Genomic DNA, 17,845 nt, shown 5'->3' on the forward strand with positions numbered 1-17,845 from the left:
TGCTGAACCTTTTTGAGTCAGCCAGAAATTTACTTTTAAACAATGGCACCATCTTTATATAGTGTGGTGTCTGCACCATTATTTGAGTACATATGTATTTTGTATTTTATGAAAATGGAAAAATTAGCCTCCTTCAGAAGCTGAAATACTGTTCAATTGTGAAGGAAAAGGAAAATTAGAGAACCCATATCAATACTAGATATATATTAGAGTGTGTCACATTTTGAAAAGCTGTGATGAAAAATAAGGTTTAAAATTACGGGCAATATCAGCGTGTAAAATATTTAGATAACTTATACAGAGTTTATGCCAATACGAAGTGCTAGAAATTAGTTTCAAAAGGAGCCTAATGTTCACCTCTGTCTTGACAAAAATTAAGAAAATTGATCAGAACCATTAAAATAATCTCCTGCTCAACCTGTGGCTAAATCCCTTTGTAACCACCACAAGCAACTCTTTCTTTCCAGTACTAACGTCAGTTTACCACTAAACTCATTGTAGGTTAACAAAGAAAATGTGAAATTGAGATAAGAAAAATACTTGGAAAATAGTTTTCCTTAACTAAAATCATGGAGATGCAATGAGCAAAATCCAGACTTTGGGAAAAACTGCCAGGCACATGATTTTTTCAACAACAGAAGAATACAAGAACATTAGAATGGAAGGGAATATTTACAGATTAAAAGATACTCAAACGTTATCACCCAACTGCAATATATGGACTTCTTTTGGATTCAGACTTTGATAAAGTTGAAAAAAACTTATGATTTTATGAGGCAATGAGAACTTGGAACAATAACCAAATATTTACTAGTAATCCAGTTTAGTTAGCTTAGGTATGATAATGATATTATGTTTATTTTTAAATTCCTATCTTTTAAGAGGTACCTACTAAAATATTTTCTAATAAAATGACTTCAAAATGATGAGATAGGGAAGAATGGATAGAACAACACAAGACTGGCCATAAGGTGGTAATGATTAAAAGTGGGTAATAAGTACACATGGGTTCGTAATACTACTCCTCTTTCTGCTCTGTACTTTCACTATAGAAATTAAAAATTAAAAATGTCTATATTGGCCTTCCCTGGTGGTGCAGTGGTTGAGAGTCCGCCTGCTGATGCAGGGGACACGGGTTCGTGCCCCAGTCCGGGAAGATCCCACATGCCGCGGAGCGGCTGGGCCCGTGAGCCATGGCCGCTGAGCCTGCGCGTGTGGAGCCTGTGCTCCGCAACGCGAGAGGCCACAATGGTGAGAGGCCCACATACCGCAAAAAAAAAAAAACTATATTGAAACTAAAAACATTAATTTGCATACAATTAATCTATTTTAAAATGTTTTCAACAATGAATATATCATGCAATGTACAGAATTAACCCCCTCCACCATAACATATATACTATACTTAGGGAGTTTTAAAATAAATAATTTTCTGAGTATAAAATCAGGTAATATGTAAGCACATTTTCAGGAATACATATGAAAAGATACTCTTTCATTAAAGACAGTAAATTAAAAAAAAAAAAAAAGACAAAAAAAAAATGACAGTAAATTAGGTAACTGTAGGCTCTATGGCAAAAAACAAAAAAATCATACCAGCAAGGTGACTACAGTTAATACTGTATTGTATACCTGAAAGTTGCTAAGGGTAGATTTTAAACGTTCTTACAACACACACACACACACACACACACACACACACACACAAAATTGTAATCAGGTTAGGTGATGGATGTGTCAACTAACCTTACTGTGGTAATCACTTTGCAATATATACATATATCAAATAATTACACTTACATCTTAAACTTATACAATGTTATATGTCAATTATCTCAATAAAGCTAGAAAAAAAAATAAAGGAAAAAAGCCATCTTGACTACTTTAAATGATTATATAAACCAGTGAACTTGATTAGAGTTTTCATCTTTACAATGGTAAATAAAAATGACATTTTAAAGATTATAAGACTGCAATATCATATAAAGGATGGTCCTGAATGTTTCATTTTAAATAACTGGACATGAATAATATGATAACTTTTATTTCAGGTTTTCACTGTTTTTAAAGGAAACATTTATCAAGTGCTTACTCTGTGCCAGTCAATAGTCTATGTGTCTTTGTATATTAACTCATTTAACCTTTATTTACCACACCACCATAAGTACTGTATGTACTTAGGAACTGTATGTACTGTAATTCCTATTTTACAGATGTGGAACGTAAGCATGTACAGGTTAACTAACTTGCCCACAACTTGAGATCCAGGGCTGAAACCTAGATAATAGTATAGGAGCACTAAAATATGAGCTCTTATGATTAAATTAATACAGCACTCCAAACAGTGGGGCAAAAATGATGATTTTGGCTTGATTTCCATTGCCAAAAAGTCTACAATGTTGAAAGCCTTTTTTTTTTTTTTTTTGGTGTAATGTACTCAATCAGAATTATGAATTCTTTTAACAGGAATAGTACTTTAAAAAAAATTGGAATTGTGTTTATATATATCATTTTTATTCAGAGATGCGCTAATGCATAAAAAAGTCCTAACATAAACTTCTTTAGTGATCTTCATTTATTGTTTTTGTTTCATTTTCAAGTAGTATTTATTCTTTTATTACAAAAGTAAAAAACAGTTAATGTTAGAAAACCAGGAGAATATAGAGATGGGTAAAGAAAAGCCAACCATAATATAGCCCCATCACTCTAGAGAATCATCCTTCATAACTTAAAGTATTACATTTGATTTTATTTGAATTTAACTAACTTAGAAATAATAAAGTGAACAGAATTTCTGAACCTCAAGTCTGTCCTCTTGGCTCTTCTAAATTCCCTGACCAAGGCGGTTTACTATTGTCATTTCAGAAAGCACGCTTATACTCCATGAGCACCTCCAACTCAGACCACATTTTAGCTTGCTTTCTGTCAATATTTAGCCTGTGACTTGTATATATAGTTTATTTGCCCTTGAGGTTTTGCCTTCTGTCTTGTTCATCTTCATATTAACAATACCATGACACAGTGAATTCCCAGAATCTAATTCACACACTATGTATATTGTAATCTACTCTTTTCTTGATAACATTTTTCACAAAGCTCTCTGACATTTTGTCCTAAAATATGCCAACTGCTCATTGCTGTCACTTGCAAATTTTTCATCAAAATCCATAGTTAGTCTTCATATTTTCCTCTTAGACTGTATTTTGTGTCACTGAAAAGTAATATATTTGAATAATTTTTTCAGAAAGAGAATAGAAAGTATGTCTAATGATGTTTTTCTTTAGCCCTTGCACTTGAGTGACAGGTTGGAATGGAATTCTAGGTTCAAAATAATTTTCACAGAACGTTGTGACTGCAGCTACACATTCTTCTCACAACATCTTTAAGAACAAGAAATCGGATTCCCTCTCCTTCTGTAGGTAACATGTTTACCTCTGAGTCTGGGTGTTTATAAGATTTTAAATAATCTTTATCCTTGAAGTCATCATATATCTAGATGTGGATACATCTAGATACATGTAATTGTATCCTTTCCTTGCTTTTTGTTTTGCTTTTGTTTTTAAGTAAAATTACCCTCTTTCTTCAGTTAAGGGACATCTTCTTCCATGAAAAAATTACTTTCTCCCAACATTTGCACTTTTTTGTAAAATGAATACTACACATCCTGGGTATGTTTGTTCCATTTTTCTCATATTTCCAATGTATTTTTTTAATGTTTTATATGTTGTCCTTCTCATAGATCTCAAATTAGATCTGCAGCGATGTCCAGTCTATTCTTTAGTCCTATATGGAATATTTACTTTCAGTAACGAAAAACATTTTGAATTTCAAGGACTTCCCTTGTCGACTTTTTCAGGGTGGCCTTTTGTTATGGTTAGTGGATCGACTGCCCCCCACCCCCAGTGTCTCCACGCATACTGAGAAGAACTTACCCTTCTGCTTCCTATGTAATTTACATTCTCCAAATCAGCTGTTGTGCTTGTTCATTTTGGCCCTTCTTGTTTTCATTCAGTTGATTTTCCTCAAATCTCTGGATTTCTTTTCATACTGATAAAGGGGAAAACTTGTTTCTTCAGCAGTTTTGTGGAGGACCTCTACAGCAGGTGTACCCCTGCAGGAGTGGTCCATGGTCCTCTCTAACTGCAGTCTTCTCTGAGTTTCAGAGGCTCCGGGGCTCCACTGACAGGGGTAGTTCACAACTGAGGCAGGCTTCTCTTATGCCTATTTGGGTTGTTCCTCTGCTTTGCAATAGTCCACTAACCACAACTAATATATTTAAGAATTGATTATATAACTTATTTATGTTACCTAGCTAAGGAAGTAACATTAGGAAAAAACACCTGCATTTTAGGAAACAAATCTTTACAGCTTTTAGATCCCTAAATTGACTGAGAAATGCAGCTTAGAGACAGGAAAATAAAATATTGGGTAACTGTATACAGTTTCTTCTAAGTTTCCATTTCTAAATCTCAATTTTCCTAAGTAAAGGTTAGATATTTTAATTCTACTATACAGGAGAAAAGTAGTCATACATTTATTTGGAAGTAAGTATGCCATATGAGAACATATTTTCACTGTATTTCTAAAGTAACAGATATAGATAAGAGAGTTATAGCTAAGAATTTAGGGGTGAGCTGGAGAGGGAAGAGAATATAATCAATAATTGAAAATACTATGTCTAAAAGCAAAATTTACATAAAAAGTAAAATCAAGCATCACACCACTCTTTACGCTCCCTCTATTAGTTATGCATGGCCTTTCTACCAACATGTCAGTAACACAGAAACGAATTCTATAAAGTATAAATTAATCAAGATTTTCCCCCTCTGAAAAATATGATTGGCATCACTACAAAAATTTTGATGTCACTATAGGAAACTGACAAAAATCACCCAGTCTCGGCTATTCCATCTATATATATATATATATATATATATATATACACACACACACATACATACATACATATATATATATATATATATTACATGGAGGTCCTTCAAACCATGACTAGATAAAACAGGATGATATAACTAAGGCTAAACTCATTTAACTGTATGCATATATATTTTAAAGTCAAAGGTCTTTTTTTAAGGGTTCTGCCCAAATGTACCCTTCATAGAGCTTTAAGTCTTAAATATTCAGCAATATCTCAAGGACCATAATTATGTGACAGACTCACTTTAAGTTGCTAGGCACTGGTACAAATTCAGTTTTGAAGGAAAACCATCAAGCTAAAATATTTTTAACAAAAAATCTATTAGTTTTGGTATTTGCAATAAGCAATTTTACATATTTTGGGCAAACACACTAAAAATTTCTTGACTACTATATTTACATAAAATTCAAAGAGAGATATTTAGAAGACTATTATTTTGTGTAACATAAAAATTTAAAGGCATATTCATTTGCATCCAAAGAGCATCCCAGCTGCAGTCACAGTTTCCCATTTATTTTTCTAATACATGAACAAGGAAAAAATATAGAACTGTATAATTTTTATAAATACTACTAAAGAGTAAATGCTTATAGTATGGTAATTTAGGTATTCATAATTTCTTTCCCTTTTTCTCTACTTAACAAAATTTGACATATAAAATTTTCTTAAAAGAAAACACTGCAGGGGACGCGGGTTCGTGCCCGATCCGGGCAGGGTCCCGCGTGCCGCGGAGTGGCTGGGCCCGTCGGCCGTGGCCGCTGGGCCTGCGCGTCCGGAGCCTGTGCTCCACGGCGGGAGGGGCCGCGGCAGTGAGAGGCCCGTGTGCCGCAAAAAAAAAAAAAAAAAAAGGGATTACTTTAAAAAAAAATGCTTTTGAATCTGCAATTATGCAATTCAGGTGGGTTAAGCATGTTCATTAATAGGACCTCCTACTATAAAAAAACCCACAAATAAAAATAGAACTTTGCTTTCTTGTTGTTAACTATTTTTTCTGACTTGCTATGTTATACGCATATGCCTTTTATGATGGGCTGCCATCATGTTGGAAACAGTGGAATTTAAATAAATCTTTACTGTGCTAAAAAATAAATTAATTAATTAAAAAAAAAAGAAAACACTCAACTTTGAATTTAAAATTCTTAAGCTTTAGAATTAAGTTGATATAATGAATCCACATAAAACACATGATAAAATCTGTATTGATTTAAAGTATTGATTTTCAAATAAGAGAACTGTAGGGGTTTTGGTTGTTTAAGTTTCAGGTACAAGTAGCTGGTGATACTTAGAAAAAAGTTTGAAAAAGTAAAATCAGAACTCTGTGTATAAAGTGCATCATATATGTCACAAAGCAGAGGAGAAAAAGCAGAGTATGCAAAACACAGTGACAGAATTTCTTTTTTTTTCTTTTTTTTAAACTTATTTATTTGGTCGTACCAGGTCTTAGTTGCAGCTCGCAGGCTCCTTAGTTGTGGCATGAATGTGGGATCTAGCTCCCTGACCAGGGATCGAACCTGGGCCCCCTGCACTGGGAATGTGGAGTCTTAACCACTGCGCCACCAGGGAAGTCCCAGAATTTCTTTTAATTGATCATTAAATTAAAGAATATCTCATTGCTTATCAAGCTATATGCTCAGCCCTCTGCACATCATGGATATTTAAGTGCCTTTTCATTTCTTGTAAGCAACAATACTACAGTGACATACATGTGAAAACTAAAGGGTGCTGAACACCAAATATGGTGCTTACGCTATGTAATTTCTACCTGTAGTGTTTATGCTTCCAAGGTTAAAAAGTTTGCTTTAAAACTTCCAAAGGTGATGCTTCTTCCTACTTATAGTTAAACTGTTAACATCACATAATCCATTTAATAAAAATTTCTGGTATATTTTGACTTAAATAATTGTTTTTCGTACCTCTTGATTTATTAACTGTTATAATTCCATATGTGCATGTATCAACAGTCATATTTTCATAGCTCCTGAAATATAAAACTGAGGACATGAGTTTACCAAATATGACAATATATTTAGAATAGTTACAATCTACTGTTCTAACATTAAGAAAATAAGACTTCAAAATACTGGTCATTTTGTGTATTTTATGACACAGAAATGCACTCAGTAAACACTAGAGGGTAACAACATATCATGGTCTTTTAAAAAGTTTCCTCATCTGCCTTATGGTAGACTCTAAATGTAGCTTGTCTATTTATTATGATGGAGCATTTCCTTGCTTAAGCTGAAGCATACAAGTGAGGAAAGTGCATAGCAGCTGCTTAATAAACATGGCCAGATTATTGGCAAAGTAAGATAAGAAAAGGATGAATAATTATTTTAACAATGCCTGGCAATTTCAACTTTGCCCACTGGGCACTGTGTTTAAGTAATAAAACCAGGGTCTGCAAACTTGCAGCAGAATCTCTACTTTGGCAATTAAGGAGTGTCAGAAAGTATCGGGGGAGGCACTATGTGACACCTCTGTTACCATAATTATGGTGTATAAGCATGGTCTGGCTCTCTGAATATGACTGAGTTTTCAGCAGGGTAGCAAGAAGCAATTATTTGTAGCAAACACTATTATTAGATAGAATTCTGTCAGGAAGGTAATGTGGAATAAGGGCAGAGGTTGGGGGAAAACAACTAAAGAATTATGCAAATTTTAAAGTGCCACACATTTGTATACAAATAAGCTGTAGTAACCAGGACATGTATTTCCTGCAACAATATCATAAATGTCTGATATGCACAACATAAAATGGCTACTCAGTGTGGTCCATGAACTTAAGGCCACTCTGCCAACTGTTTATTACAAATCTGTGATGAAACGATGAAATAACGGGCTTGTGCCAGAGACGGAAATCAGTTATGTCACGAGCACACTTAGTTGAGCTGACATTTTTGTCACAGCACTTTTTCCTCTATGATGAAGGAAGCAGTGCACTGATGTACATTCTGGCACAAGCTATGTATCCTGAGGAATAGTAACAGTTTGTAGAACAGCTACTCTCAGTAGCACTGTCACAAAGCACAATGACTAACGGAATAAACCGTATTTTAAAATGTTACATGTATAGTACCTTTACTCCAAATTTATTAAGTTCTGAAATCCATAGTCAGTTATATTCTCTAACTTTGCAACACTTAAAGTGTATCTGTCACATGGATGACATAACATACAAGATGGGTAACAATGCTATCAGGCTTTATATGTACAAATGTCTGTGGGCAGTAAAATGAATACTTGATTAAGTATTAACACATTCTGAATTTAGATTAGATGACGTTAAGTCTAACAAGGACCTCATGTAAATTAAGCAATAAATTTGGGTATTTTTATCAGTCTTTTTCAGCAACTTCAAAATCTTTGTATGATACTTACGGATGATTTTTACTGATGATTTTTGAATCATTCCTTGAGGGATTTTGATCAAGCAATAATTCAGGCACATTCACCATGAGGAAAATAAGTATGCTGAAAAATCAATACATAGCTGATGAACACATGAAACAATATCAGTGATAATCAAAAGAGATTCTAAAAGATGTGTTTCACTCTAATGAAACATGTAAGTTCAAATAAGATACCAAACTTCTTCCATGGGAAAAACTTACTGCAGCACCGCTTTCTCATAGAAAGATTTTTAACCAAAGCTGCTTTTCACAGCTACTGTTTTCTGAAGAGACCAAGACTGCAGAGTTGGTAGCCATAATAAATGGCAGTATTAACATACCATATGAAATGTTCCTATTTTTCAAATCTTATTTTCTTACTTTCTTGCGGAAGCCTATGTAATTCAGCTATTATAATTCTGATTTCACATAGCACAAAGATGTTCAAATGACTTTCAGCTTGCAGCTGGTAGATTGATTTACAAATATTTTGAAAATAATAAGTGACAAGGGTTAGGGGATGATTATGTAAGTATCTCCACTTTCTTAACCAGCTAGATCTCCAGTGCTTAAACAATGCCTAACACATCATGGGTGCACAAACACAGCTGTAGACTAATTGACCTGAAGAAAAAGGAGGAAGACGAATTTAGGATGACTATCAAGTTTAGGACATACATATAGCTGAATGATGAGACAGGAAAAACAAGAAGAGGAGTGTAAATGGGAAAAAAGCAGTTCATTCCAGGTACACTGATTTATGTGGTAATTCTAAGTGGTAACGTCCGGAGAGCAGTTAAATATATACGCATGAAGCGTAAGCGAAAGGTATGGAATAAAGAGATATTTAAAAGGCTTCACAACATAGATGGCAGTTAAAGCTGTAAGTGTGGGTGAACTTTATTTGGGAGATTATCTGGTATGAGAAGAGGGTTCCAGAAAGTAAATCTTTGGAAAAATAAACACAGGGGTGTACGGGAAGAGAATGAGGAAGAAACAAAGAGATGAGATCTGGAAGGAACCTGAGAAGGAACTGTCTGAGAAGCTGGAAGAGAATTATCTTCCAGGAGAAAAAGCCAGGAGAGAACTGCCTCTCTGAAACCAGGACCAGAGAATTTTAGGAAGAACACAGTCAACACTGTCAAATCCCACAGAGAGACTAAAAAGACAGCTAAGGGGTCTATTGTTGCAAGATCATGTGCGATGTTAGTAAACATAGATTGGATGGAAGGTACTTCAAGTGCACCACAATGCACTTTAAGAAACTTAGTTGTGAAGGGAAGGGAATTGGGATTAAATAAACAGTGGTGCAGGGCAAGAGATTTTGTAGAGTCCTGTATATTTATGTGTACAAAAATATTATCACAGGACTGTGTCCAGCTCTACCTCCTTTCCCTCCACCCAAGTTATCCCTTCCTCTGCCACTTGACCCCCAACACATGCCTCATTAGCAGCCTAAGATACATCCTTCCAGATTTTACTCCATGTTTATAAAATTTTACACAAATATATGTGCATATACATATAGATTTTTAAAACACTGTTCATTTTACAAAAATGAGATATTATGATCCTTCATCTTGACTGTTCTGACTCAACAATATCTTAAGAAAATCTCTCCAAGTAACTGGTACGGTGTTAAGATATACCTTTTCATGGCTGTATAATCGTCTGTGGTGTGGCTATATACCTTGATTTATGCAACTGATCCCCTGTATGACTACACATTTTTTCTTTTGCCACTGAAAACACTGCTGTAATAAACATAGGATATTCCCAGAAGTATGACTACTATATTAAGGAGCATAAGTATTTTTAAAACTGTATTTATAATGGTAAATTTTGACTTTACACAAAAGTAGACAGAATGTTATACTGATCCCCCATGTATTCATCACTCAGCTCCAAGAGCCATCAATCTCTGGTTAACCCATACCTCTATATTCATCCTACTCCTGTATCATTTTGAAGCACATCCCATTCATGGTATCATTTCATCCAGAAATATTTCAGTATACTTCTCTAAAAGGTAAGAGCCCTTGTATTTTGTTAGCTGTTGCCAGACTGTTTTTCAAGAAGACTAACAATTCACATACCTTTCTTTTAACACCTTCTCCTATTAGGTAAACACTTTTATAGGTTGTTGGTTTATTCTTCCATAACTTCTTTTTTTTAAAAATAAGAAAATACATTGATACAGCTTTTAAACCTCTAAATTATCTTTCCTTTACCATAACAGGCAAACAATACCTTGGCCAGGTACATAATTCTTATGCTGCAGTTCTTTTCTCTCAGTAGTCTATCTTCCACTGTTGTAAGTTAGAAGTCCAATGCCAATGCGACTGTATTTCCTTGTAACTTGCTAAACTCAGAATTTACAAGGAATCTGACCAAAATATGTCTAGGGGTATGTGTACATGCTTCTTCCATCAATCCACCTGGAGCTCACTAGGCTTTATAATTGATAGACTCGGGCTTGCTTCAGCTCAGGAACATTTTTTTTCTATTTGTATAATTATGGACTCTTCTCCACCTGTTTCTTTTTTTCCCTTTTAAATTCCCATAACTAGCTATTATTCATATGCTAAATCTGTTAGAGCTCCTACTATAGCCAGGACATGGAAGCAACCTAAATGTCCACTGACAGAGGAATGGATAAAGATGTGGTACATATACACAATGGAATATTACTCAACCATAAAAAATAATGAAATGGTGCCATTTGCAGAGATGTGGATGGACCTACAGATTGTCATACAGAGTGAAGTCAGAAAGAAAAAAACAAATGTATAATATTGCTTGCACGTGGAATCTAGAAAAATGGTACAGATGAACTTATTTGCAAAGCAGAAATAGAGTCACAGGTGTAGAGAACAAACTTACAGTTACCAAGCAGGGAAGGGGGAGTAGGATGAATTGGGAGATTAGGATTGGCATACATACACTACTATGTATCAAATAGATAACTAACGAGAACCTACTGTATAGCACAGGGAACTCACTCAGTGCTCTGTGGTGACCTAAATGGGAAGGAAAGCCAAAGAAGAGTGGACATGTATACATATGACTGATTCACTTTGCTGCACAGCAGAACTAACACAACAATTGTAAAGCAACTATACTCCAATTAAGGGAAAAAAAGATCTGCTAGAGCTCCTAGATCTATTCCCTAAGTCTTTTATCTTATCTCTTCTTTCAGGATTCTTTCTCTTTGTATTTTTGCTGTGTTGTGAGGATTTGTTTTACTTGATTTTATAGCCTAATCATTTAAGTCCCACTTCAGCTCATCTACTGTCTTGTCTGATTATATAATCATGTTTTTTATTAGCTCCAAAAAGCCTTTGCGCTGTCCTTGAATTTTCTTAAGTACTCCTTTTGTTGTCGCTGTTGAAGTGGTCCAAGAGGCAGCTCTTTGCAAGCAGTGGAAGGGAAAGTGGGCTCCCCCGGGACTGCCAGTCAGCACTGAAGCACCAGGAGGAGACCTCCCTGTTGCTGGACTAGGTCTTCCCCAACTTCCCCAGGCTCAGTAATGGACAAACTCAGCCCTGCTACTCCTTGGATCTGTGGGGGATGGAGGATTCTAGCATAATCCCTTAGGGCCAGTTACCCCTCCCCCACAATTCAACAAATATTTATTAAGCAGTGTCTACGTACCACTTTAGTTTACATTTATTGGAGGCTGAAGGAGTGAAAATACATACTAAAAGGAAAGCTGCCACCTTTACAATTTTGCCTATAGCTTTAGCTCCATCATTACCATTCCTACTACAATATACTGCTTATCAACCCTTTAACCAACATTACATTTTTCTCTCTTTATTCCCCTCTCCCCCCAGAGTACTGGCTCTAGGCGTGCAGGCTTCAGTAGTTGGGACACGTGGATTCAGTAACTGTGGCTCGCGGGCTCTAGAGCGCAGGCTCAGTAGTTGTGGCACACGGGCTTAGCTGCTCTGCGGCATGAGGGATCTTCCTGGACCAGGGCTCAAACCTGTGTGCCCTGCACTGGCAGGCAGATTCTTAACCACTGTGCCATCAGGCAAGCCCTTAACTGAGTTTTATACAAAATTCCCCTGAAGTATAAATTACCTGTTAAATACATGCTTAATATTTTAGTCTTGCCCATTTTTGAAAGTATGATATATGCCACTTAAGTAATTTTTATTATTTTCTACAGGTTCTTCATATTTTCGTACAATTTATCTGTTGGGAAACGATGCTGCTGTTGGGGTTTCCTACGGTCTGAATGTTGCTTGCTGCAGCTCAGCATGCTCCTCTGTCTGGGCATTTCCTGCAAATGGCAGCTGGATCCTGAGGACTGGGGAGTGGAGGAGAGGGGCATTCCAGCAAGGGCAATGCCTTCTTTCTTTCTCTTTTTAATTTAATGTTAGCAACTGTTGATCCTCAATGCTCCCATACATTAACTAACAGGGGGTTGCAAAATGGTCAGTCTTTCCACTCTTTTAGCTGGATTAATCTTATAAAAAACATTTCTCCTCACCCATGACGAGGTTACCCAGTGACAAGAGTTCATATACGAATATGAAGGTGAAATAAATGACTGATTTTTTTCCTCTTTTTTGTCTAATTTTTTTTGCGGTACGCGGGCCTCTCACTGCTGTGGCCTCTCCCGTTGCGGAGCACAGGCTCCGGACGCGCAGGCTCAGCGGCCATGGCTCACGGGCCCAGACGCTCCGCGGCACGTGGGATCTTCCCGGACCGGGGCACGAACCCGTGTCCCCTGCCTCGGCAGGCGGACTCTCAACCACTGCGTCACCAGGGAAGCCCCCTTTTCTGCCTAATTTTTAAGTTAACAAATTGGTTCTCTGATGACCATGATAAATTTAAAAATTTATCATCATAGACTCATGGGTTTAAACATATTTGATGGGTTTCAAATCTTTGCAATTAACACCCTTAATGAAACTCAAAATGTTGTATTTTTGGCCAGTGGGGAACTGTTCAAGTTGTCTCCTAAGGCCTCTGCCAAGACCTGAAATCTGAAATGACAAGATGTTCCAAGCTCATCTTATATATTTCCTGCCCTAGACTTAGCATCACTCATTTTTTCCAAGAAACCTTGGTTTTCTTTTAGGAGAAAATATTTCCTGATTATAATCTGGGTACTAAGAGTGATTACTGTTACTGTCTTAGTCAGTTTTAGATCTTTTCAATGGACAAAGCAAAAAAATTTTATGTATTTGTATATTTTAGATTTTACTTGGAAATAATTTCAAACTCACAAAAAGTTAGAAAAATGAAAAATAATGAACACTATATATCCTTTACCCAGGCTTTCCTCCTGGGTACGTTAACGTTTTGCTCTCGTGTTATAATTTACTTTCTCTCTCTCTATACACATGTGTATAAATACATTTGTTTCCCTGAACTATATGAGGGTCAATTACATATATCATGGCTCTTTATCACTATATACTTCAGTATTTCCCAAGACATACAGATGTTCTCTTGTTACCACAGCACAGTTGTTGACTTCATAGATTTACACTGATACAACACTAACCTACTGTCCATATTCCTTGCTAAATGATCTAATAATATCTTTTATAATCTTTCCCCCCTCCAGGACAGAAAACAGTCGTGGAGCAGGTATTGCCTTTAATTATTACCTCTTTGGATAGCCTGGAACATTTCTATTGCCTTAACTGGTTCATGACACTGACATTTCTTAATCTTTGGTGACAGTGGCTTTTAAAAAGAAGCAGAACATTCCTCATGATTATACATTCTCAGCCAGAATGCTATAAGTGATGTTCTATCCTTCTCAGGGTACCACATGTAGAGGCACATGATATGCATCTGTCTCTCCTCTGATGATGTTAATTTTGATCACTCAGTCCAGGTGGTGCTGGATTTCTCTACCATATAATCATTGTTTTTTTTTTTCCTCCTCTCTTGTAATGTGAAAAGGTCATATAAATATCTGCTTTTATAAAAAAAAGAATTCTCCCTAGATTTACCAGCCTTTAGTGATTCTTGTCTAGTCATCTTTACCATGAGGGTTGTAAATGATCAGGTAGGGGTGGGCACTGACTAGGAAGGGGCATAAGGAACTTCCTGGAGTATTGGAGATATGCTGTATCTTGATAAGGCTGGATTATACAAGGTCTATGCATTTCTTAAAAGCTCATAGAATGTTTTATTAAAGAATTATTAATTTTACAAATGTAAATATTACCTAAAAATCATATACCAAAACTGAACTCTAGTTATAATGAAATGCATGTTAAATTATTTAGAGATGTCCAGAACTTATTCTGAAATGCAGCAAAAAATAAGAATTGATGGGTAGATCAATAGATATATGATAATGTAATAAAGGAAATATAGCAAATAGTTAACAACTGCAAAACATAGCTAGTGGGTACAGGGGGTTCACTGCACAATTCTCCAAATTTTGCTGTGTGTTTGAACATTTTCATAATAAAAATACTGAGATTTTAACTTCTGCACAGCAAAGAAAATCATCAACAAAATGAAAAGGCAACCTACTGAATGGGAGGAAATCTTTGCAAATCATGTATCTGATAAGGGGTTAATATTCAAACTACATAAAAAACTGGTATCATACAACTCAAGAGCAAACAAACAATCCAATTTAAAAATTGGGCAGAGGATCTGAATAAACATATTCCCAAAGAAGACATATTCCCAAAGAAGACGTATAGATGGCCAACAAACACATGAAAAGATGCTCAACATCACTAATCATCAGGGAAATGGAAATCAAAACCACAATGCAATATCACCTCATACCTGTCAGAACACCTATTATCAAAAAGACAAGAAATTTCAAGTGTTGGCTTGAGGATGTGGAGAAAAAGGAACCCTTTTGCACCATTGGTGGGAATGTAAATTGGTGTAGTCACTATAAAAAAATAGGATGGAGGTTCCTCAAAAAATGAAAAATAGAACTGCCATGTAATCCACCAATTCCACCTCTGGTTATTTATCCAAAGAAAATGAAAACACCAATTCGAAAAAATATATGCACCTCCACGATCACTGCAGCATTATTTCCAATAGCCAAGATATGGAAACAACCTAAGTGTCCATCAATGGATAAATGGATAAAGAAGATGTGGTGCATACACACAATGAAATATTATTCAGCCATAAAAAAGAACACAATATTGTCATTTGAGACAATATGGATGGACCTTGAGGGCATTATGCTAAGTGAAATAAGTCAGACAGGGAAAGACAAATACTCTATGATCTCACATGTGTAGTCTAAAAAACAAACAAAAACCAAGCTCATCAATACAGAGAACAGGCTGGTGGTTGTCAAGAGATGGGGGGTAGGTTAAATGGGTGAAGTGGGTCACAAGGTACAAAGTTCCAGTTATAAAATAAATAAGTCATGAGGATGTACTGTACATGGTGACTGTACTTAATACCGCATTGCACATTTGAAAGCTGCTAAGAGAGTAGATCTTAAAAGTCCTCATTACAAGAAAGAAAGAAAAAACTTTGTAACCACATATGGTGACCATTACTAACTAGAATTATTGTAGTGACCATGTTTCAGTGTGTACAAATCATTATGTTGTACATGTGAAACTAATACAATATTATATGTCAATTATACCTCAAAAAAAAAAAAAAAGTAAATGGTAGACCTTTCTCTTTTAAAAGTACAGATGTCCTATTGCCCTCTGGCAATGGCTGAGATTAAATGAGTATGGTTTCATTTTATTTACAAATAATATAAAAGTAGTATTATTACCTAATTGCTTATAGGATTTGTTTATAATTTTGTAAAGATATGGTCAGTTATGAGACTTATTGAATTGTTTTCCATTGATTTTTGCCTGAAACATGGTGAAACCTTCCAATCTGTACACAAAAGACTTTCTTCAATACAGGAAAGTTTTTCTCTGTTATATATTTTTTTAATTGTTTATGTTTATTTTTTTAAACTCTGAGTATGCCAAAAGTTTTATGAAATATTCTTTTCGGGTCTTTCCTTTTTAAAACTGTGACTGTAAAATTGTGCCTCTATTTTACAACAATGACCAGAGTTCAACAACCTAAATTGCAAAAATAAAAATGCAAAGACGACTCATTAATGCCAGGAAGAGTTCGGTTAGTGGTGCTCTAATTTATAAAAGAATTAAAAGGACTCAAGATGTGGGATAGCTAGTGGTGGTAGTGTATAGCAGTGGTGGTAGCTATTAATGGGGAGAGAGGCTGCAATAGGCTTGAATGTAACATCAGCAATCTGTGGGGAAAAGAAATCACAGAAATAGGGTGAGAGCATTATGACTCCATTTACACAGAGGACATGTAGCAAACACCTAAATTGAGGTTACTAAATTCACCATTCTTAATAGCTAGATAGCATTACCTAAGGTACTCAACATTTTAGGTATTATAAAGCAGAAGTAGAATATTCTACTAAATATCATGTCAAACAGGTGAATGCAGATTATGTGGAACAAACCTGTGTAACTCTCATCATCATCAGATAAAGGCACCTCTCTTTTTAGCAGCAATTCCAACTCCTCTGTTTCTGCTACATCCACTGGACGCTCCCCATGTTTATTAGCTTGAAATGGATTTCCACCATGACGAAGTAGCAGTTTCACTATCTGCAACATTAAACAGTAGGAAGACTCAGTCCTTTCGCAGACTGCATTATTTCAACCATTTTCCTCTTGATCACACTCATAATATCCTCCTGCTTCATCTCCTCTGCCTCCATTCCTCAGTGTTTATTCTAAATCATAATTACTCTCAAGTTCCATTTTCATTGCCATCCCCCTTCTGATTGTATCTACTACAAAGAAATTTGCTCCTCAAAATTTAAGCTGGGCTATTTTAGCACTGAACCTCATTATTTTTCTTCCGTTTCATCATACATTTGACAAATATTTACTGAGTACCTATTAACAAGCACTGCTCCAAGTTCTTCAGATAAATCAATGAATAAGAGTATAAAGCTCCCTGGCCTCCTGGAATGTACAGGCTACAGGAAGTCTCAAAAGAAGTTATCGCCGCTGTGTTTCAGGCTACCATCGCTACCAAGGCTCTTAATCACCTGTTCCCCATCACTCTGGGATTTAAACTGTCGCTAACTGACAGGGGTTTACCTAAAACTACTAAAGCTTAAACTTCAAGGCCTCTCATTTTCATGGTCCCCTTACATGGCCCTGTATCTAATTTTTCATTCATTTCTTAAAGAACTCTGCCCTCACAAATTTCATAAGCTTTGGGCTCCACAAACCAAGAGGCGACTGGTTAGTCATCATTTCATTTGTTTATTGCTGCTTATTCCTCTTCCTTTCTGTATTTCTTACCTCTTTTTCGATTGGCTCCTTTCTAGAAGCCAATCTTTCCAGTTCATGTCTCTTTTGCCTTAAAACAATAATGGCAATAAAGAAATGAAACACAGGTTAAAAATAGCAACTGCTTGGGCTTCCCTGGTGGCGCAGTGGTTGGGAGTCCGCCTGCCGGTGCAGGGGACGCGGGTTCGTGCCCCGGTCCGGGAGGAACC

General features: G+C 35.9%; 1 protein-coding gene across 1 annotated transcript in view; it reads right to left on the reverse strand.

The window, feature by feature from the left end:
- The window catches only part of ANKRD12 (ankyrin repeat domain 12), a 112,971-nt gene that overhangs the window by 26,308 nt on the left and 68,818 nt on the right, over positions 1-17,845 (reverse strand). Inside the window, exon 8 of the mRNA XM_007458447.1 lies at positions 16,793-16,940. Within this exon, the coding sequence (XP_007458509.1) occupies positions 16,793-16,940 (148 nt within the window). The remainder of the gene's footprint in view (positions 1-16,792; positions 16,941-17,845) is intronic.

The sequence above is a fragment of the Lipotes vexillifer genome, unplaced genomic scaffold (assembly GCF_000442215.2).
Source record: "Lipotes vexillifer unplaced genomic scaffold, Lipotes_vexillifer_v1.1 scaffold447, whole genome shotgun sequence".
NCBI lineage: Eukaryota > Metazoa > Chordata > Mammalia > Artiodactyla > Lipotidae > Lipotes > Lipotes vexillifer.